At 37.3% G+C, this 24,320-nt stretch overlaps 1 protein-coding gene across 1 annotated transcript; it reads left to right on the top strand.

Annotated features, from left to right (window-relative positions):
- The first annotated feature begins 1,913 nt into the window (after positions 1–1,913).
- Positions 1,914–21,083, top strand: LOC105052306 (uncharacterized). The gene is made up of 19 exons (XM_010933076.4): positions 1,914–2,077; positions 2,177–2,237; positions 3,210–3,246; positions 4,751–4,881; positions 5,004–5,096; positions 5,199–5,277; positions 6,586–6,719; positions 11,778–11,917; positions 12,610–12,660; positions 12,751–12,833; positions 12,915–12,969; positions 13,046–13,157; positions 15,641–16,184; positions 16,341–16,554; positions 16,643–16,713; positions 17,390–17,558; positions 17,631–17,760; positions 19,742–20,214; positions 20,302–21,083. The coding sequence occupies exons 1-19, from the start codon at positions 1,964–1,966 to the stop codon at positions 20,557–20,559; spliced, it is 2,949 nt and encodes a 982-aa protein (XP_010931378.1). The 5' UTR covers positions 1,914–1,963; the 3' UTR covers positions 20,560–21,083.
- Positions 21,084–24,320: the final 3,237 nt, after the last annotated feature.

Genomic DNA, 24,320 nt, shown 5'->3' with positions numbered 1-24,320 from the left:
AATTGGTTTGGCAGTCAGATGGTTTTATCGAAATATTTGATATATTTCAAATCTTAATAAAATATATTAAATAATATTCTATAAGATGGAAGATTGATTTGAAATTTAAAATTAAAATTTATCTTGATTAGAATTTTATCTCTCAGATCCTACCTGGTTGAGACATTCGAGTATAGAAAAAAGGTAAGGAAATACCCAACACAAAACCCCAGTCGTCGTCTAAGCTTCCCTATTTGGCCATTGCAGGCCTCCCACTCAGTCGGGACTCCTGAGGATGGAAAAAGGGGGAAAACATAAGAAAAATCAACAAAAACAAAAGAAAGATGGAAAAAATTTAAGGATAAGAGCTTTCCCCACTTAGATGATCTTTTTTTTTCTTTCCGCTTCTTTTTCTCTTCATTTCATTATCTTTTTGAGAGATCTGTGGGAAAGGAGAGCACTTGAGAGAGATTAAATTGGTTTCTCCGGTTCAATTTGAGGTTTTGAGTACTTAATTTTGATATTTTATAGGATTTGAGATTTTAATGTGTAGATTATAACCACGGTACGTTAACATCAATATAATAAGATTTACTGCCATATTTAGGGCTGGAACTGGGCCGAACCGGGCTGGGTTCTACTCCTACCCAAGCTCGGCTCGAAATTATTTTTCGGACTTCGGATCGGGCTTTGGCTCGATTTTTTTGGAAAAATATAGGCCCAAATCCAGGCCTGAGACTGACCTGAACCCAATCGGGCTGGCCCGCATCCAAATCCGTATCAGGTCCGAATCCAATCGGGCCTGGGCGTTGCGGAGGGAGGGGATAAGCGGGGGAGGGGACGATTGGAGGCAAGGGAGAGGAGGGAGGAGCGGAAGAGGGAGGTTGGTGGGGGGAATGGAGGAGTATCGGAGAAACGTTGCCTACTAGAAGGCTCCCACTGTCGTACCGCCGAGCATCTCCTTCATCGAGAGCTCCTGCGGCGGCATCACGGCCGACAATTTTGGATTGCCGCCCAACACTCTGACGGAGCCTATCTGGGACATCGTCCGGCGGGATCTGTTGCAGATCACAAGTAATCTGAAGTTGATCGTCTTTTCGAACCCCTTCTGGGAGGATCCGGGCAAGGCGCTCCAGGATTGGGACTTCTAGGGTTGATAATCGAAGAGCTCCGCCACCATCAACGTCTTTGACTCTCCTCAATCGCAGTCGCCATCTCCCACAGCCAAATCCGTTGTCGCCTCCACCTCCGGCATCGATGCGTCATCTTTTCCCGACAGTGGCTCCCTCCGATCAAGAGGGAGACTTCCTACTCCGACTTGATTTTATTGGAGTCCAGGCAAAGGCGGAGGAGGGGCTGGAGGGTGGAAGGAATAATGGAGGGCGTGGGACCGATCGGTTAGAGTTTGAAATCGTTCTTGGTTATTTGCTATTTGCAAGGGTGCGACAAGAAAGGCAAGGGAGCTTGGCCCCGCCTCCTTACGGGGATGAATCAAGGTCTCCTTTAGAACTCGGGGTGCACGCGAAACTAATGAACGAAGGGTCATCGAGTCAAGCTAGCGAGGCCATAAGATCTGTAGATAGGTGCTATGGTGTTAGACGGTTGGGCCTGACTTGGGGCTCGGATCAGACCAGACTTGGACAGGGCCAAAGGTCTGCTCGAGCCTGGCCCGAAAGTAAATTAGGCCTAATTTTTTGGATCGCAGTCCGGCCCGAATAGTTTTGGGCTGAGACCGAAGTCTGGCCCAATGGATCTCGGGTCAGTCCGAGCCCATTTCCAACCTTAGTCATATCTTTGTGATGGGCTGAGCCCTAAATTTAAGGGCTCTGATTAGCTAAGGCTCCGCGGTGCTAACGGCTATGGGCCCATCATCGCATCAGCCCGCGGGTTGAAGGCATCAAGCCCGCCGGCTTCTTGACGACCTTGTTAAAACCCTAGAAACCTCTCTTCCTTCCAACAGCCACCTGTCTCGCGTTGGACGGCCATGGGGAAGAGGAAGAGGAACAGGAACTGCGACCCCGAGAAGGGGGACACGAAGGAGCACTGCCCTGCGACCCTCTTCGTTTCAAATCTCCCGTATTCGTTCAAATCCTCTGAGGTACTATCCATCATCCCAACTTGTTGGCTGGTTCTCGTTGACAGGTTTTGGAGCACTGCTTGACTCTCCTCTGTTTTTATTTTCTTTCCTTGGTTATAGCTGGAAGAAGTGTTCAGCGATGTCGGTCCGGTGAGACGTTGCTTTATGGTCACTGAAAAGGGTAAGAGGCCAAAGAAGCTTAGTGTAGCTTGAGTTCTTGGAAAATCTGGCTTTTCACAATCTTTTTGCTTGGGAACTTGATACATCTGTAGCAATTATTGTTTATGGTCCGAACATCATTTTCGTACTGATAGGCGATTAATAGTTCGAATTCTGAAGAAAAAGTAATTTAAGTGTATATAATCGTAAAAGTTACATCTGAAACAAATGATATAAGAAACCATGATTTTTCTGAGACCAATTACTCAAGAAATTATGTTTTTTCTTTTTTTGAGTATCTTTTTGATTCAAACTGTTTTTGATACATCTGTGTCAGTTGCTGTCTATGCATGACCTGATTTTTGTACCCATAGGAAATTAGTTTTTTGAGTTCTAAATAAAAAAATAAACTAATTATATATAATAGTATAGAATTGCATCAAAAACCAATTATTGCAAGAAATCATGACATTGTCTTCTTTTCTGTCACATTTTCCACTTCTTCAATAAATCAATGATTGAAGCTCTGATCGAGAACATTTTTATGTGCAGCTATTTATTTTTTCTAATATTATGGAAGGATGATTTTATGATTAAGGACATGTTGCTGCTATGCTGGTTCACTGGTTCACTGATTCACTGATTAGGCTTAGGAAAAAGAGTTTGAGAGAGGAAAAGAATGAAGTTTAACAAGTTTCATTATCTCAGTTTCAAAGCATACTACAAAAACTGTTTTAGTATATGGTCGTCAAATTTTTTTTGCTAATAACTTCTGTTCTATTTGGAACGTTGGTTCCAAGTGTGTCCCAGATGAATGGAACAATTATTGAATTTCTGTTTTGTGGTAGTAGTCTTGTTTTCTTGCACTTCATTAGCTTGTTAGAATTTTTTCTAATTCTCCCTTGTTTAATAATTTGTTATTTAGCTTCTCATGCTACAAATTTTTTATACATTTCATAATAGAACAGTTATTCTAACCTTTTCTTTTTAACAGGTTCTGAAGTAAGCCGCGGTTTTGGGTTTGTCCAATTGTAAGTATGATGATTCTATGGCCTGGATTTTGTTGGTATCTTCTGATGCAATCATCTATAATACTTTGTAATAGGAAGGTTTTTAAAAAACATTTAGGGTTGATGGAATTAAATCATTTTGAAGTCCATTTGGTGGTTCATTACTTTATTGTTTAATGCGTGCCATGTGACAAGACTTATCCCATTTGTTCCTTATAAGCTCTGAAAATTCCTTGGACGTGTTTCTTGTACTCCAAAATTTCCTAGATTTACGAGAATCTTCTTTTGAAATAAGTAAAATGATACTAATGAAATATAATTCAAGGAATTATGATGTTTGTTAGGGCATTATGCCCATCTTTGTTGTCACTACAAGTGCCAAGCTTTCTTTTTGCCTTGTTCTTTATTGATTACAAACGTTTCCACTCATCTGATTTAGGCATTGGCCACATAGCCTGCCAAGCCTGAAGGTGTTGGCTCACAGGCTCAATAATTGGGCAGGTCTAGGTAGATATTTCAAGTCCAGTAGGTTGGATCTAGTCCACTTTTTTTAGATACATCAAATCTCAATCTGGTCTCAGGTTTGATAAAACTGCCATTGGATGTCTGGATGTTTATATATATACATTATGTAATAAAATTTATATCTTCTCGTTCATTTTAAATGTTTTAATTTTCCTTTTTTCTTGATAACATGTAGAATGAACTCAACATTGGCGTGTCATGGTTTTCTGCATGTTTGTGTACCATGAAAAATACTGGCAGCTCCCTTTTCAACTATAATCAGAATATTAACTTCTAGAATACAGTTTTGCAAGGGAAGAACATCAAAAATTTGTCTTCTAATAACAAATCTTCCTCTCAATTAGTTTCTTGTGTTTCTTTAGGCCTTCTTTGTGCATAATACCTTTGTGACACAAGCTAGTGTCTTTTAGAGGTAATGTATTATGGACTTTGCCATTCAAATAAAATGACATGTTGACTTAAATTTTTTTTGAATGACATTCTTATTGGATTACCTTTTATGCATTACACTTATAAGTTAGTGAATGGTTCTTCAATTATCCAATGAGTTTCTATTTATTCAGGATCTTTATTGAAAAGCAACTACTTTTTTGTTCAATATTTTTTTTGCTAAAATAGTTAAAAGAGTTATTGTCACTTTTGGATTCAAAACCAGCCAGAATAGGATGGTACCATTGGTATTGTACCATTCTGACGTGACTCTGGCACTGGTATGGGTACTGTGATGCTGAAATCAGTTACATGCAAGCATACTGGTCTATACTGGTCCATGCTGGTGTGCAGGGACCAGTTGGTATTGATGGTTTTTCATTATTTTGATGCTATCAGTTTCAGCATGTACTTGGACAGCATGGTACTTTATCAGTACCACGCTGTCTTGATAGAAAAATAGTACAGGATTCGATACTAGTAATTAAAATCTTGGTAGGTACCAATGTTATTGAACACCAAGTAGTCTTTTAGTGCATTTGCATGATTAAGTGGGTTTCCAATTTTTCAGTGCCTCTGTTGAAGACGCCGAGCATGCCATTCAACTTAAAAATGGTTCCGCTATAGGTGGTAGAAAAATCAAAGTGAAACTTGCGATGCATCGTCTTTCTCTCGAGCAACGCAAGAAAAAGGCAAAGAATGGTTGTACCCCTCATCCAAGCTTGTTGTTTATTATGCCCAGGCTATCTTTAGCGCAACAGTTTACATCAGTTTTTTGTGCTAAAGACCACCAATACATCTTTATAAGTCTTCATATTCTGCAGAAGTCCAGTCAGGGGACACTGGTTCAATAAATGAGACGATTGATGCATGCAGTGTCAGTAAACATAAAGAAGCTTCACAAGCACAAGGCTCAGGTTTTTAACTAATTTTTGACCTTTTCTCTTATATATCTTTCCACTATGTTCCCGTTGCATTGGCTGTAAAAATTGATTATGTTGACAATTTGGAAACTGCAGGAGTTACCAAGGATGCAAGGAATGTCATGGTACCAGGCAGTCACCCACCTGATAAGGTGGATGGCTCAGAAAAGCAGAGGTATGAATGGGAATATCAATCTTGATTATATCATTATATATGCCTTCCAAAAATTACAATCTAAAGTTCTAAACAAACTCTGGAAGCAGTTTTATTAATAACAATTGACATGGGGTAATTTTTGAAATTTTTCCTTTTTGAGGAAATTCTATTATTCTGCAAATGCCTTTGTTATCCTTTTTCTCTCTGCTTGTTAAACTTCTTGTCCAAAGCAGCTAAATTGATGTACTTTCAGCTCCTTGTTAACTTTTCGTATGACTCATGGAGTTATTCGTGATGAGATATCATAAAATGCTGAGAAAAAAAAGAAAATAATTGTTTCTATTTTGTTTCGGACCCTTTAGATCAAAGCATGCTTGCTATTGTAAATATCTAGCAAGAATAAGGTATGCTAGAAGTTCACAGCATGATGATATACTTCTTTTGGCAATTTAAATACAGTTAATTCTTCTTCATTTATCTAAATCTGTTACATTTTTATTTTCTTTTGGCTACTTTTGTCTGGTTTTCTTCCCCCAAAAATTTTCTTTTTTGATGTTGTAGCAGATCTTACGAAGAATACACCTCTTTTGCCATTAATAACCTATCCAATAACTGCTTCAATGTTTAATGATTGTATTGAAATTTTCAGGAACAGTAGAAAGAATTTTCTAATGTTAAACAACAAGCAAATGTTTTTTTTCTAATAGGCCTGCTGATAAAGAATTTTCGAATGTCAAACAACAAGCAGATGTCTTTTTTTTTAATAGGCCTGCTGATGTGCTTACCCAATAATATATTTGGACCTGGCTATCTAAGGGTTTGATAATTCATTTCAGTTAATGTAGATGGATATTCACTATCTGTTTGGTCAATACATATGTGTGAAATGATATTGGCTAAATTGTTGCACAATTGTCACAGTTTTAGAATCAGCTGGGTCTCCTCCTAAGTGGCTGCTTTAGGTGGGGCAGGCCTCAAGCACCCCATTTCGGGATGTTGTCTACTGTTTGTACTTTGTATATAACATGTGTTAAAGCAGAAGGTTGCATTAGTTTCCTATTTTATGACATTGTTATAATCTAATTTGGTATTGTAGTGTTTTCATGAAGGAAATGAGATAAATTCAGTGACATGCAAATATAAATTGCTATCAGCAAACTTTCAAGGGAGAATGAAATATATTGTTTATCAAGAACCCAGGAGATCTTCTATTATGCCAAACACTATTAGCTCTCTTTAACCTTCCTGACCATGTAATGCCTTTCTTCTTTCAGATCTTTTACAGAATGTCCTCAAATTAATTGTCTTCTCTTTTGTATCATGTAGGGTTGCAAGAACTGTTATATTTGGTGGTCTTATTAACAATGAGATGGCAGATGAAGTGTTCCATCTGGCTGCAAAAATTGGCACCATATGTTCTATAAATTATCCTCTACCAAAGGAAGAGCTAGAGCTCCATGGTTTGTATCTATTCAATTGAACATTCATAGCTCAATTGTGTTTGGTTAATTTTTTTATGATATTTCTTTTTTATTGAACATATCCGAAGTGTCTTGTAGATGATATGCCAAAATTGTTTGCATAATTGATTGTAGTACAATTCTCAAGTTATAAGATACCATGTATGAAGGCAAAGGTATGCTGTATAACACACTTCAATGACTTCATCTCATCTTTATATGGTGTTGGTTCACAAACTTCCAATTTAGGTTAGCTTGGTCTCAAGTACCCTTTTAATGGAGAGTATTGGAAACGTGGTCCCAACCTACTAGTGGTGCCACTCTATGTTGAACAGGGGGTGAAACAAATCTCAAACATTTGCTTCTCTCGGCATCTTTGAAAAGGCTATGATATTTCCAGCAGCAAGCTCATGCATTTCAGATTAATGGTCTGTTTATACAATAATGGTTAGGCATTTCCTGTTAGCAGTTTTTTACCTTAGTTTAGAGTATGCTCCAAATGCTCAATAAAGAATCCTTCAGGAGGGCCCAAGCTACATAAACTCTGACACTTTTCTGTGACTCCACTTCCCTTGTCAGAGTCCTACTAGACTACATTCTGGATATTTTCACCACATCTCCTCTTTGGGTGTCTTTAGGATTGCTCAATATTTGGTTGTGTATAGGTTTTATAATTTTAGAACCACCACCTGCAAATATGGATGTTGCAAAGCACATATGCAACAAATAGAAGGATGATGTGTATCTGAACCCTATATTAGTACTATCCTATTATAGTGTTAGTACACGGTTCGGTATGGTATGAGCCACATGTCGATATGGTACGAGACAACATACAAGCGCAAGACCAGTATGGTATAGTATATCCCATACCGGATGGTACGGTAGTATATTGATTCTCGTTTGTTAGATATGATGGTTACTCAAACTATTTTTGTAAGTTTTCATCAATCTCTTCTTTCTCTTGGTCGCAGCAACATTCTAACAAGCCTACATACCATGTCAGCGATTTCAGGTCTTGACTTTTAATTATGAACTAGCTTAGAATCCCGTGCGATGCACGGCATATATTTATTTTTTCTTGAAATAATATTTTTATAAATTAAAAATTAAACATAATATAAAAGACATCGTAAATGATATCAAATGTTCTAAATGAAAATATAAAGTCAGATTGTTTAAATAACTTGATAGTAAGAAGTAACATAATTATTTTTATCTTTTGCTGATAGAGAAATCATTCCTTGAATTAGTATTTTTAGCATTAGTTGTTTCGAAATTCTCATCATTAAGCAAAGCATGACCATTTATTCGCATCCCACGCACATCTCTTTTCTTCATAGTCGTATCAATACCAGGAATTTCATCTTCATCTACTTTAATCTGCAAAAAAAAAATTTAGTTATCGATTATTAAGATAAAATATATAAAGATAATAAAGAAGATAATCCACTACCTTTGCTGCGTGGCCTACAAATGACATTAAGATTTTGCCATAGTAAGATGTGAATGAATTCATGCATGTTGATAGTGACACCTATGTAGAAGAGAATATAAGAGACACCTTAAAGATGTCCTGGAATGATGGTATGATTGATGGTTACTTGATAGTGAGAATGTTCTAGAGTATTTAGAGAGTTTCTATTTTTTCTGTAAGACAACTGAGGATAGTAATTAGCATCAAGTACCTTCATGTCTGGAATGACAAAAAGACATGTTAGCAGCTATTGTGAATAACAATTATGGTATTGAGCAGTCTGATATATCTTTTTAATATAAATAAAGTGAAAAACACTTGGACATCTGTACAAACAGATAATAATCAAGCCAGCACATGTTTATCTATTTGTTGTTTGCAGTTGTATTATGCATGCCTTGTTACCAGGATACCTCTACTTGGCAAAAGTTGAGTTTCAAAAATGCATTGACAACTGCAAAGAGACAAATACTTGGGGGATTCTACACTTATTTCCACTAAACAAAGAATCAATTTTATAGGAATTAATTGACTCTTATGTAATATGTTGGGCAAGAAATCTCTAGACAACATCAGAATTTCAACTCTCTTAAACTCAATTCTATGTGTCAGCATCACTGGAGTTGGAGTTACAGTAAAATAATTGTCTACAAAGGTCAAATCTACAGGTACTAAGAGAAAATTAGTGGATTAGGTGTATCAAAAATGCAGTAACTGTGGGAAGAAAAGGACAACCAATAATGGTTGGACATGAGAAACAAATTCAGGAACGTGGCAACAAATTCAGATCTAAATGAGTTATGCCATGACTATGCCAACGTTTACCCTCAAGATATAGAAAATGCAGTGACTGTGATAAAGGGAAAAACAATCACCAGTCCCCAGCTGCCTCAAGTCTCTGTAATAAGTTGAATATGAGGTCCACTGCACATGTACTGGCATTTCATAGAGTATTGTTTCCCAGAGTCAGTCAATTTTGAGCTTTATTTTATATCTGAAAATTACCTCACTATAATGCAGCTCCCTAACTCAGATCGTTCCCCTTCATTAGTAGAAAACGATGCTCCTACTCTTGCCAAGTTAGAGCTATTACAATGGCAGCAGCGTCCATAAGGTATATTCAAACAAAACAGCAAAGGAAATTGAAGGAATTGCTTTGTTGTGAAATGCAGGATGCATGGGGAGTAAATAAAGAAGGGAAAGAACCCAAGATTCAAGTGTGGAGATGCTGTGTCCGACAAAATATACAGATTTTTAGGTAGAAATATGATGAGAACTAAATCAAGTACCTACTTTTATGGGATAAAAACCAGTCAACCTGCTTTATTTGCTCACGAACTGTACCAAGACACTATTTCGTGGGGTACAACCTCACCTTCTTCTCTGTGGTGGAGGGGATTGGCTTCGAGAGCTCATGCTTCGGGAGGGAGAGGAAGAGTAGGAGAAGGACCTGGAAAAAAATCCAAGCTTTGTTCCAGAAATCTATCGGAAGCCCAAATGAAATCGAAGAAATCGGCGATTGGGAATGGAAGAAAGAAAGACCCGCCTTGCCTCCTGAATTTTTTTTTTTTTTTTTTTTAACCACATGGCTTCCTCCTCTCTCTCCCAACATCCACGTGGCAAATGGAGGCTTCTTCTTTGAGAGGCTTCCGTTTTTATATATATATTAGATGTGAGGTTAAATGAAGTTGAAGCACTGTTTCATTATCCATTGACCTACCATACTTGAAGGAAAACACCTACCAGAGAACCCTTTTAATGTTTTCCAGAAATTTGCTGGGTGCATTTTAAGGAAATTGTCTTAAAAGAGATGAGGGAAAACTATCATTTGGTCAATATGAAGGATCTACGGTGAGAGCTTTTATATTTATTTTTTTACAGCAAGTTAGCAATGAAGCTTTGAATAAGAAGTCTGAAAGTTTATTTGGGTCTCTTTATAGAGAGATCTTATTAGATTTTCATGGTCCTTTTTCGGCATGGTTAGAGTTGGTGCAGTTGGAGCTTATGATGGTCAGGTTCGTTGCTAAGTATTGACTATATCATGCATGATCTGCTGTGACCGATTATTAATACATTGTCTAAGTATTTATTAGAAGAGACATGAAAAGGCCTCTCTATATTGTACCTGAGGTAAATTAATGCATGTGGTGGGAATTATCTTTCATTTTACTTTGTTGAGCTAGTTTAGTTTTCCATCATTTATTTCAATTTGGAGCTAATAGGAGCCCTTTATTTAATTTGTTTTTGCTTATTTTATGCAATTGGATAATTTTTCCTCGGTAATCTAATTGATGCAAGTGATGAAAGATTCTCTCTTAGATATTAGAAGTCATTCAACCATTTTTTTTAAATTTTTTTAATAGGCTTGGTACATAGTTTTATGAGACAGGCATTGCCCATCTTCTTGTATGTAGCAGAAAATCTTGTCTAGCTTCTCTCTCTCATTTCTTTTTTTTCCTTTTTTTTTGTCTAAGAAATTATTCCATCTGACGTACTCTCCCTTGGATCCGGGAATAGCAATATGAACTATATATTTTGTCCAAGCCAAGGAACTTACTCCAAAAAATCTTGACAAATGATGATTGAGACGAGATTTGGTAGAAGTATCCAACAATTTATGTCTTACTCGATGATTAGTCATTGAGGGGTCAAAGATATATCTTTCTTCAAAAGCAAAAAGTTTTGCACGCAGCGTATGTGTGTGCATGTGTTTATGTGTCTCAGAGAGCAGAGGTACATAGTATTTTATTGGATGACGTATTTTCAGTTCTGAAGTTTCGGTTTTAAAAATTCAGCAGAGGTCAGGTAGTTTGAGGAGATTGGGGAAGACAAGTGACAGCTAATCCTTTCTTTTTAGGGATAGGATAAAACACCTTGCAGGAGGTATCGGTTATCCCTAGAAAATGGGGATTAGTTTTTGCCTGGTGCCTGCCATCTCCTTGAGCCAGGGATCTCCTATGTATTTTTCAAAGACGACGACTCCTGCCAGAAGATATTACCTCACCAATAAAATCTTCCAGCATCAAACAACCCCTTAATGTGTTGCCTATACTTACCAGATCAGTGATAGACAAGTTGGAAACACGGTGTCCCAATTTGTCATTAGTGTACATCATTGACTCATGTTGCCTAATCTGCACTGACATGCTATCATTGTGTCTATCACAAATGTTGTACTCAGAATCAGAAAGTTTAAATGATGAACATAATAGAAAATGAACTTCAACTGAGGCTTGTAGCAAACATTAGATGAATCTTGCAAATCATAACTTAGTAAAGTAAAATATATAGATGGAAGTAGGGGCACAATTATACTAGCAATGCAGAATTTGTTGTTAATTTCAGTCTTTCAGATGCAACTTGGGCCAGTTCATAAACTACTTGACCCAACTAATCTGTGCAATTGTTTTTGTAGCTAGTCCACTTAATTTTATGGAGAAGTTTCTTTTGCATTACCTGCCTTAGTTAAAACAACGGTCCCTCCTTACAAAATAATGAATATTGTTTGAGACTCTAATTTGAAATATCATTCCATTGCAGTTTATGGTGAACATTAACAATAATTTGCAATATTTTTCCAGGGCTTGCTCGAGATGGATGCAAACTAGAAGCTTCAGCAGTACTTTATACTAGTGTCAAGTCTGCATGTGATGCTGTTAAAAAGTTGCACCAGAATGAGATAAAGGGTGCATGTGTTTGGGCTCGGCAATTGGGTGGGGAGGTATGCTTTTCCAATGCTACATATACAATGTGCAATCTAAAAATAATAGATTTATGGAATGTTCCACCCTTTTTATTAACTTGGCTTATGAATTGCATGGGGTATATAATTTTATTTTGACAGGATCACTCATTTTCGGTTATTATTGAGTGGCTTAGAAAGCATAGCTTTAGTTGAATGGTAGCATAAAAGTTGCACTTTAGTTTTTTACCACATTACGTAAGAAGACAGGTTTTGTAAGATCAACACCCGTTGTTCAAAATAAGTTAAGCTTAGATTATGTTTCTTGGATGCAGTGATTGTGTTATGCCCCATTTTTTTCGTGTGTGTGTGTGTGTGTGTGGTGGGGAGGGGGGGGGGTGCACTGCTGTTATGCAAGTTACGAATGGTTTCCACACATTATCGATATATGACAAGCATTTTGATTTTGCTTAGCTTAAACAATCTGCAAATTTCACTGTACTGCATGGTGAATTACAGAATGTCATTGTTTTGATGATAGATACAATTGGTTCCAGTAAAGAAGTTAACTATGTAGTTGTAATAGTAAGGTGCAGCTCTGCTCTATGTTGATGTATCGTTTGCCAATAATTTACTTTATAGATCACCTGTTGGATGTCAACTGTTATAATACTCTTCGTTTCTTTGTCCAAATTTTTACAAAATTATCTCCTTATATTATTCTGGTTCAGGGTTCAAAAACTAGGAAATGGAGAGTGATAGTCAGGAATCTGCCATTCAAGGTGCTTAATGCAGTATAACATACTGAAATCACTTATACTGGCTTGTTGTTTAAGGAACACTCGTCAAGCTGATATAGAATTTGAATGCAGGTTACAATTGGCCAGATAAAAGATATCTTTAGCTCAGAAGGTTTTGTGTGGGATGTGTCAATTCCACAAAAATCAGAAGAAGGGTATTTGCTTGATGTTATATTTCTTTATTCAGTTATTAAATTTACAATGAAATATCATATTGGTTTTTCTAATTTTTTCAGAATCTCAAAAGGCTTTGCTTTTGTCTCGTTTACATGCAAGCAGGATGCAGAAAATGTATGGTTAGTTATGATTCTGTCATACTACAAGAATTCTGTGACTATTAAAGTTGTAATGATGCTTTCCTTTCTAGGCCATAAAAAATGTCAATGGACGAGTGATTGCAAAGCGACCTATTGCTGTTGATTGGGCTGTTCCAAAGAGAGTATATGACGTTGCCACAAAATCTTCTGCTACAAAAGATGGTAACTTCTGGAGCCTTCATCTTATTTTGTTTGTTAATTCTTTGTGCTATTTTCTAGTTTTGTGAACATGCTAGTGCATTAATTTTGATGTTTTTTATTGCCAACTGAAACATTACTGATGGAGTAATAGCTGAATAAAGGAAATTAACCAATAATTACAGGTTGGTTTGTTCCGTTTTTGGGGCCTGTGAAGTTTAGATCTAGATCTTGATTACAACTATTTGGAAATCTTCATCAACTTTGTCTAGGTTCTCTTGTATCTGCTTTTTGGTTCTGAGTCTCTTAAACATTTCGTTGTGCCTTCTTTTAAATATCTGAACCTCTCACATGTGCACCATTCCTTCTTTGCTTACCATCTTGAGAAATTATTATCATTTTATCATTCTGTTGTGCAATGTTAAGCTTCCTTGCATGCATTTCATTGCCAAACATCCACTCAAGGCTTTAACATCTGCTGCTTTGTTTTATACACACACATACTCATACAGATGCATTTGTACACATACATGTATATGTATCCATGTGTATGTATATGTTGCTTTCTTTCTGCTTATTAATTAATGTTCAGACACATACATCATTGTCATGACTCACATAACACCAACTTACGACTGAACATATGCTTGAAACATCCCTTTTTTATTCATCTTTTAAGTGTTGTTTGTGTTAGTCATGTTACTTCTCATACATTTGATAATAAACATTACTTTAACTAGCAAACCTTCTACCAGGTATAGGTCAAGGTTATCAGTTCCTTGGGACTTGTCTTTTGCAGTGACTGAATTACCCTAGACCACATTTGCCGCTACTTGAAACAAATTGAAAGTTGTACAGATAAGAAGACAACAAATTAAATCTTAAGGTTATACAGGTCTCCATAGCTTTTGATACCTTTGAAACCTCTTCTTTCATGCTCTTGACCATGGCTTGTAAGGACTTTCTCTAAGTAGTGGTAAGCTAGAACACCTGGCACTGGTCAAACTAAAAATTATGTTGTAGAAAGCAAGCAGAAATTATTGACAGCTTCAATTTTAATATCTTTGATGCCAAGCAAAAGCTTTTATTTAGGTTTAATTTTTTCTTTTGGCACAGACAAGGAAAAGAAGTATTTGACGCACCTTCTTTTATTGCTTTACCTTTGACCACGGCCACTTGATTTCTTCTTCATTAATGAGGTCTTGCTATTCCATCATTAAAGCACTTATCTTTGAGGATCCATTAAAGTAGCAATTCATTTGTGATTGATCTGATGAAGTTTTGTAAGAAAAGCTCATCCATATATAGATCTTCAATCATTCAATAGGTCCGCTTTCTGACTTTAATCATCACTTTTATATGATAAGTCATGATTTTGTTGGACTGTAAGGTTATGTAAGGAGGCTAGAAATTTGCTTAGGTTTATAGACAAAGTATCCTGCATATTTGATCAATGAAATTTCTCAAATCTACTTTGTTACATGACTTAAACTCCATTATGTAACTACTGGCAGAGTACAATCTTTTCAATGAAAAGCCCTTCCCTGCAGATTGAAAGAAAGTAATGTTAAGTTGAGATCCCTTGCCAAACACCATAATTAGTTGGTTATACTTGCTAACACTCTTAACTAACACCAAGCACTTTAGTTTTCTCCACCTCATCTTTGGCTATTCTACTCATTGGTCAAAAGCCCAACAGTATGCTATTATTCCTTCTTGATGTTAAGAAGAGGAATAATTAAAGAGTGACAAGGACACACAAGAGATGATTGTGGGGTCCAGTGTCAATGTTCTCTGTGCCAATACAATGGCCTCCTTATCAGACCTATTCTCCAACCTTTCAACCCTAATAGATTTCTTAATCTATTTACTGTAAGTAATAAATTTATCTGATGCAAGCCAACTTCTCCAGCTCTTTCCCCATGATACAATTTCTTACCCATAAATCTTTTTCACGATCATATTGTCATAGGGCCTTTGTAAGAAAGTAATGGCCCCTGATTTTAATTTCATGGCTCTCTATCAATGGAACTATAGCGTCGGATGTCAAAAACAGAAATTGAGTTGCCATGATGTTCAAAACAGGCAGTAGGTTTAGGCTGTTATCAACTTTGTATCATGCCTTCAAGTTACATGCTACATATTATAGTTGCATCAAGGGTTTAGGATATCGTGACCAAAACTTGCCAATATATATTACTTAAATAAAAATCTGGAAGTGACCTGTCTTCTAGGTAGAGTCAGATATGTTTGTTGGTTTCTTGGCTTTTTTCTGCTTAAATATGTGCATCATGATCCAGATATCCTAGATGGGGGTCATTTATTGCTAACTTCTTTGTTCCATACTCATAGGGTAGTTTGTCTTCTGTGGTAAAACAGTGCTTGTTGATTAGGGGAGTCCACCATTGTTTTCTCCTCACCATTCCAATAGTTGCTTCATACTTGTAGAGACAGCATGATATGCAGATGTTTGTTTCCTTGTTTCTGTCAACAGTCTCTTTTTGCAGGAAACCTTAGCGACGGGGATGATGACAAAGATGGTGATGAGCAAGATGAAATCAGTGAAGATAGTATGGTCGGAGAAGATGTTGAACTTGAGACTGCTGGAGAACCCCAGCATCATAATGGTGAAAATGATGCAGTTCAAGAAGTTTCCAGTCCTTTCAAGAGTGACATTCTCCCCGTGGAAGTAGATTTTGAGAGAGAGGCAGAAGTTGCTAGAAAGGTTCTTGAAGCCTTGATAAAATCCTCGGCACATGTATCTGATCCATCACATGGTGATAATTCCAAGACAGATGAAAGTATAGATAAATTTCAAACTGAAAGTAAGGAATCTCTTTTGCCTGTAAAAGAACCTGGCATAGCTGAGTCTAAAGTTGCCAAAGGATCAGATCATAGTGTTCAAGAATTGAAGAAAAGAGACACTGACTTGGATACAACCATTTTCATCAGCAACCTTCCATTTGATATTGATAATGAGGAGGTGAAGCAGAGATTCTCTGTTTTTGGGGAGGTTCAATCTTTTCTACCTGTCCTTCATCAACTCACTAAGTACGTCAGATTTCACATTCCAGTTTGATTCTTCTCCCAACTATAAGCGCCTTCAGATTCAAAGAAATCATTTTTTGTATACTAATAATTGGTGAGAGTCTACTTCTGGAATTTTGTAACAGAATATTATGAGTTTCTCTTTGGTTTCTTGTGCAGGCGACCTAGAGGTACTGCTTTCCTGAAATTCAGTACAGCAGCTGCAGCAGATGCAGCAGTTACTGCAGCAAGTGCTGCACCTGGTTTAGGCATCATTATGAAGGGGAGACCACTGACAGTTTTAAAGGCTCTGGACAAGGAATCAGCTCACAGAAAAGAGCTTGAAAAGATGAAGAATGAGGTTCATGATCGACGCAATTTATATCTGGCCAAGGTAATTTCACCCTCTTCACCTAATGATATGCTCTTATATCATGCTCTGTGGTGCAGAAGAAATTTTTTTAATTTCTATGTTGGAACAGGAGGGGGAGATTCTTGCTGGAACACCAGCTGCCGAAGGGGTCTCAGAGGCTGATATGCAAAAGCGTGAGATGTAAGTTAATGATGTTTAATTTTTTTAATTCATGTAAGACCTTGTATTCAATATGGAACTTATGTACATTTCATTTATTGGTTGAATTCTTTTTCTTGATGCTTATGCAATTATAACTGGAGATCCTGGCAAGCTCAGTGACTTTTTCTTTTTTAGATGTTGCTTGTGCAAATTAGCATCTGAACTCTAAGTCTCTGCCTTAAATTCAGTGCTGGCTTCGATTTTCAATAATAATTTGTCGATTAAGATGATGACATTTTATGATATGCTTAGGACCTTCTAGGAGAAACCCCACCGGATCTAGCAGGATCGGCTGAGGAAGGGGACCAGAGAAGAAGAGGCGGTTCACTAGAGAGCCTTCATAGGGCTTGTGGGGCTTGATTTCCAGTAGGATTAAAAAAAACATTGTGGGGCCTGATGCCCAGGAGGTTTTTTTTTTTTTTCTCCCCCCAATTCTGCTGGGATCGGGTGCTGTGACGCCCATGATAGCTTTCTCGGGCACCGACTCTTCTCTATCTGCCCTTTCCCAGCTGATCCCTTTGGACCTAGTGGGTTGTGTTTAGAAGTAGTAGTCTCACACTAATATAGCAACTTGTCTTTGAAAGTATAATTGTTAGATCAACCGGTAGATAATCTTGTTGTCTTAAAGTTATTTACAAATCAAAATTTGATACAGGTTATCTAAGAAAAAGATGGAAATGCTTCGTTCTCCTAAATTTCATGTATCGAGAACTAAACTTATTATCTATAATGTGCCAAAGACAATGACATCTGAGGAAGTGAAGAGGCTTTGTAGGGATGCTGTCCTTTCTCGTGCTCGCAAGCAAAAACCTAATATTAAACAGGTTTGATGCATTTGGATTCTCAATGTATTTGTATGTTGTTTTGGTCTCCTGACTTTGTTACCCTATATCCAGGTAAAAATCTTGAAGGATGTGAAGAAAGGAAAGGTTTCTGTCCAGAAACATTCACGTGGTGTTGCTTTTGTTGATTTTGAAGAACATGAGCATGCACTTGTGGCCCTAAGGGTTCTTAATAACAATCCAGGTACGATAGGATGTCTTTTACATATGGCCCTTGAAAGGTGTGGTCCTAACGAGGAAATAATGAATGTTGACTGCATGGTTTCTAACTTTCTATGTTATAGTTGCTCTGGACTCTGGAGCATGCCAGCTCTTCCTTATCCTATGTTTACCAACAAGTTGTGAACATGGGAACCTTATTTTACCTACAGATATGTCTTATCTGCTGGATTTGGCTTGGTTGGTGTTATAATGGCATTTGATTAAAAACTCTCACTTTGTTTCTCTTCTTGATTGTATATATTTTGGAATCTCTCTGATCGGAATCATAGAATATGTCATCTTATATCATACAGCTCATTGATTCACTTTTTGGGACATCCATTTCAGATGTTAAACTCAAGATAACAACATATAAAGGAGAATTCATGAAATTTGTGATAGGAAATGGAGATGGACTTTATCACTGAGATAGTGTCCTGTGATATATAACACAAGTGAAAATTTTTAATTTTCAATATATTCACCTGGTGGGTTTTGCTTTCCCTGAACTAGCATGTTCTTGAGACAATAGACTTGTTTCGATGTTATCTTTTCAAGCCGAACCCTAGTTGTCAGAATTGAGTGTTGGTGCAGAAGCAGGGGCAAGGAAGTGGTTAGAAAGCAGGTGCAGGTTTGAGATTTGAAGAAGACTTCGAAGTGTGTACGCCACTTTTAGTAATGAAGCATTTAGAGAGCAGGTGCAGGTTCGAGATCTCTGGAGGACTTGGAAGCATGAAATGCAGTACCGCCCCATACCGTACCGTACCGTACCGATCTCGTACCGGTATGCCATACCAAAGCATACCGACATTACCGTACCATACCGAACTGCGTACTGACATTAAACAGAATTTTACCGGTACGGCGAACCTTGCTTGGAAGTGTGTGCATCATCCTATGTAGAAGATTCTAGCTATTAAGAGTGAACTGTAGCGGGCAGTATGCAACTTGGACTGTAGTGGGCCTTGATAGGTGTTCTTCCTTTTGGAAGAGTTGCCTTGAGAAATTACTGTGAAGAACCTTGTAACTGATTTGAAGAGATAGCTATGGTTTTGCAACATTGGGAGCAAGCTTTAGCAGTAGTAGAAATTTAGGTGAGATGCAAGAGGTGGATATGTCCATAATTTAGGAACCTGACATTACTAAGAAATAAATTAGAAATGCAGAGGAACCCATGCCTGTAAATGGACTTTTATGAGCCTCTAAAATGTTTTTAATGCCACAACCAATGCCCCAGTTGGTCCTGTACATATGATCATCAATCAGGACAAGAATTGCAACAGCTAGTTGATTGTATGCAATATTGCCTAGCCTTAAGCCCCCTGTTATAGGATCTAATCCTCCACGAAAACTCGGGAATTCCACGTATTTTGACCCAGGTGAAAGAGGGGTTGCTGCCTTAGTAAAACTGGGATAAAGTTGTGCCCAAAAGGTTTCGATTCAAGAGATTGATGAGGAAGTGGTGTCTCTTTAGGATCAACTCTAGCATTGAGAAATTAGTTGGTAAAGATACATGGATTTGGTGTCCCCCCTAAGAGAGAGACCCATGTCATAGTAACTCTGGTATGTGGTGATTCAACATAGATTCTATATCTTCGAACCAAGCCAATTTTGGGGCAACTTTGTGATAATGGAACCCACTGGCAAAAAGCTTTAACAATGCAAAGATTCCACTCGGCTTTTCTGTTCAGTAGGGCAAACTGTTGAATAGGATTCTGAACACTGACTGATGATTAAAAATGTTAAATTTTTTTTTTGAACAGCTCTTATTGAAATTGGCATGTTGCTTTTAATTTTCCTTTAGTGATTTTTGCTGTTAAATTATTCTTATTCATGTTCTTTTTGCTTGTTCATTGGTCAACTACCAATTGTGAATGCCTTTTGACACGTTCTTTTTAAATCTCTATACCATGGAACAGAAAAGCTTTATCAACATTTATTTAATTGTGCATTTTCTGTTTTAGAAACCTTTGGTCCAGAACATCGCCCTATTGTGGAGTTTGCTCTTGATAACATGCAGAAATTAAGGCTGCAGAAAGCTAAATTAGAGACTATAAAGCAGAATCATGGCAACTCTGAAGATAGAATAGAAGATCCGCAACAAAGCTCTTCACCTGAGATGATGGACACTGACTTGAACAGAAGGGGCAAAAGGAAATTTAGAAAGGCAAAGAGCGAGAGAGACGATGACAGATCATCTAACATACCTGAATCTACTGAAGGGCGCAAAGTGGAGCCAGGTGTAAGTGGCAAGGGAAGAAATACAGATGAGAGTGCAAGGGAAAGTTTTGAAGATAAAAAACAAAAGACAGGTCTTGTAAGAGGTAGGAAAGTTACATTGGCTGCTAAATTGAAACATGGAAAGTCAACTGCAAAGCCAAACTCCCTTCAGGGAGGCATAAAAGTTAAAGGAAAGCCGTCAAATGCAGGAGAAAAGGTAAGTGTTGCATCTTGGTACTCCAAATATTATTCACTTTTATGGTTTGAACCAACATGATAAAATTACTCTCCCCCCCATGTGCAGAAGGATATATCTGCTGGAAAGGAAACAATAACAGTTTCAAAGAAAAGGAAGATCAAAACTTCTGGTGGTTCGGAACAACAGAAGGCACATAAAAATCTGAAGAAAATAAAGGAATCATCAGGAGATGTAGTAGACAAGCTGGATAAGTTAATAGAGCAGTACCGCTCCAAATTTTCTCAGCGCAATTCAAACAAAGCCAAAGATGCTCCAAATTCTGGCCATAAAGAAGTGAGAAGATGGTTCGAGTCAGATTCTTAATAGGCATCACTTGTCAGATTTTGTATGTACATCTTAGTGGCAGTCTGTTCAGTGGTAAAATATGTTGCATTCCTTTGATCAGTTTTTTGTTGGGGATTTGGCACAACCAAGTCGTCAAGAGTCATCTTTGAAGGATCTTCTGCAATGTGGGACTGAAATCATTGGCCATCTATGATGCAAGCATTGTATTTTCATGTCAAAAATGACTACTTGCAAAAAGAAGAGCCCATTCAGTACGTTGGCTCATGTAGGTCAGTGGTTTTGCTTGCTGATAATGCTTCATTAGGTAACTGGTGAAATGGTTGTAACCCTGCTGATGAGGTTATCCAATCAGAAACTCGGTGCTGCAAAATTGCAATGCTCTTTCAGTTCCAACTTTGCTGTCAAATTGAGCACTATGATCCAGATTGTTTGTTTGTGCACCGACAAAATTGCCCAAACTACTGTATAAACTAAACCTTGGTGCATTCATGTTTGATTGGTTGAATGATTATTCGGATTATATGTACACTTTGTAAATAGTAGTCTATGAGTTTGCAAGTAATAACTGACTAATGACTTGGCTAGAAGAGGATATTGCTGGTCCTCTCTCCAACTCTGATTTTATCGGGACATTGTAGTCTACCTTATAAGGTCATTTTCAATGTTCAGGCTACGTATCAGGACAGGAAGCTTGGTATTCTGGTTGACTAGGATTAAAGAGGGTACAGGTTTAGCTGGGTTTGTAGTTGGACTTTGGTGGGTGACTCATTTGTCCCCTAAGATTAATTACCCCCGAGTTTTTCAAAATATGGAATTACCTTTTAGAAAGAAGATAGGTGTAATGAAGCAAAGGACCTAGAAATTAATGCAACTTTCAACGAGTGCAAGCATCATCGAACCAACGTGGACCTTAAATTAGGTGACCGGGACTCTGCTTCTGGCTACGGTTGATTGAGGTAGAATCAAATGGAGATACAAGTAGGCAATGGTAGATCATGAGATTCCTAGAAATTTACACATAATTCTAAGCTTGAATTGCATGTCCAATGTATATTGGCTACTTTGTTAGTCCACTAGATTCTCTGACAAGTCCCCACCTCAAGAAAATGAAAGAAAAAAGAAAAACAAAGAAAATTTTGGAGAAGTTTTTTCATTGAAAATTTTTGGATAAGGAATGGAAAAAGTTCTTTCCGTGAGAAGATATTTCTCATGTTTAATAGAAAGTAAAATTCATAGAAAAGATGAGTTTTGAGACTTCTCATAAAATAAGAATTGATGATTTTTTTAAAAAAAAATATTTTTTTAAGATCTATGACTGAAATTCTATAAAATATCAATAGATGGTTAAGATAAAATACTGAAAAATGATATATGCCAAGGTCTCCATTTTCTCCTTACAAAATGAATATAATATAATATTAATATTATCCTAATATTTATATTAATATATTATAATATTTATTTTAATATATATTATATTATTTATAATATATTAATATTATTTTGATATTTATACTAATATAATATTTTTATTAATATTAACATAGTATTTACATTAATATATTAACGTTATATTAATATAATATTATATTTCATATTATATTTATATCTATATTAATAAATTTATTATATTAAAATATTAATATAATATTAATACACATATGTTAATATTATATTAATATAATAAATTATTATGAGCTAATAATATAATATAATATAATATTATTATATTTATATTAATATAATATAATATTATTATTTATATAAAATTTGTAAGTAAAAAAATATGATATTATATTTATTAAAAATATAATAATTATTTTATAATAAATCACTTTCTCATGATCAATCAAATATTTCGAAATCATATTTTTAAAAAGTAACTTTTCAAGAAGTTACTTTCTAAGAAGTTGATTTTCGAGAGGAAAAGTTCTTCCCGTAAACCAAACGAGTCCAAAATGATATTTTTATGAAATTAAGCTATTCCAAAGACTTAAATAATTTATCTTTTTGTTAAGTCGTCTCAAATTTACTAATAATGAAAAAGATTGAGATCCTTTAGAAAAAAAATTCATTATTTTTCTATTTATTTTTTCTCAAATCGAAAAAAAAATCTCTAATTAATTTTTTTTCTCTTCAACATTCTGTTTAACCAAATAGAACAAAGGGTGGGAAAGGTAAGGGCAAGAAATTTCTAAACTTTTAAAAAAACAAAGATTATGTCACATGGGCAGTGTTACCAAGACCTTAACGTATCAATGCATTTTTCATTTTTTTTTCAAATGAAAAGAGTTATGAAAAGTGAGTTGATTTGAATGCTTGCTAAGCCATTTGATTGATCTCCATCAAGATGTATGAAAGATGTAATCATTTTTGAAGTACATGAATATAAATATATATAAATTTCTATCCTTCCATACATGAATGAAGGATAAGTGTTGGATCGTATATATATCGTGGATTAGATGGTTAGTTAATTGCCGAGCACTTAAAAGGGATTTTTGGACACGCTCGGAGGAGATTGCTACACGGGTCGCCCCCTTTCTTTTTGTAATAACAAAAAAAAAAAGAGATTTTTGATAAAAATGAGAGTAGAAGTAGAGAACTGATACAACTAAGAATTATACGTTGTGTTAGTATTTTAAGATTCAGACTGTTGTTTTTTGGATATGATCATTGGTGTTCTAATTAGCTATCAATACCGTCGAGGTGGTGGATGATGGCAAAAGAGATGCATGACCGATCAAGTGCCTTAAAGGATAACGATCGATCGGAGATGAGCTGGAAAGGGGCGTTGCAAGGGAGGTTGGTATAGGTTTCGCCAAATCCATCACTGGAGGAGATGATGGAGTTTACTTGTTGGTTTTCAAAGGTGGTGGAGGCCCCAGCGGCAGCCCTCCAGGAGCGCTTGACGCGATGGGAGGCGACGACGGTGGTGGGACGAAGCCTGGGGCGGCGGGTTTCATCGGAGTCAGTGGCAGGAGAATTTCGACTCCGGGGAGTGGTCAAGGGGGAGGTTATGGCGTACGACTTGGAGAGGGGGCTACTCCTCTTTCGGTTTGGGGAGTTAACGGAGTGTGATCTAGTCCTCCGACAGTCTTGGTCGGTGGCAGGGCAGGCCTTAGCCCTTGAACCGTGGAGGTCAGGGTTCTTTTCGATGGAAGGAGCAATATCGACGATGTTACTTTGCGTTCATCTTCCACTACTTTCGATGGAGTATTGGGATTCGGAAGTGCTTCGAAAGGTCGTTCGGCTTGCCAACAAGCTGGTTACCCTTGATGATTGCACGACGGACCTGCGGATGTTGGGGTTTGCTCGTGTTTGCATCAAAATCACCCTCGACCGCCCTCTGAGGTCGGGGATTTTGGTCAAGGGGCCGGCAGGCCTGTCCTTGTAGCGGTTTGTATATGAATGTGCCGACAGAGTGTGTCTCTATTGGGGATGCTTCCACTTGCTGGAGGAGCGGTGCCGGTCGGAGAAAGGAGCTGTGATGGTGGGTTTGGGCCCTGACAACCTAATCTGCACGAAGGGGGCGACAGGTGGCTAGGGGATAGCGGGGCCCCCCTTGGGCCTTGGTTGCTGGCCATCTGACGGTGGAAGTTGAGGAAGGAAGCTGGAGTGGATGGGAGGAGACCGACGTCGGGAACGTCGGGGATGACGGGGATGACTCAACCTAAGCTGGGACATTCTATGGCTAACTCGGTCCAGGCGAACTCGGACCTTGGCACCGATGGATGGAGCCAACAGACCAAGGTCACGCACCGGTGATCGCCTGGCCA

Source organism: Elaeis guineensis, chromosome 10 (assembly GCF_000442705.2).
Source record: "Elaeis guineensis isolate ETL-2024a chromosome 10, EG11, whole genome shotgun sequence".
NCBI classification, from domain to species: Eukaryota; Viridiplantae; Streptophyta; class Magnoliopsida; order Arecales; family Arecaceae; genus Elaeis; species Elaeis guineensis.
The sequence above is the reverse complement of the archived record's forward strand: the minus strand, read 5'-3'. Positions and strand labels throughout refer to the sequence as shown.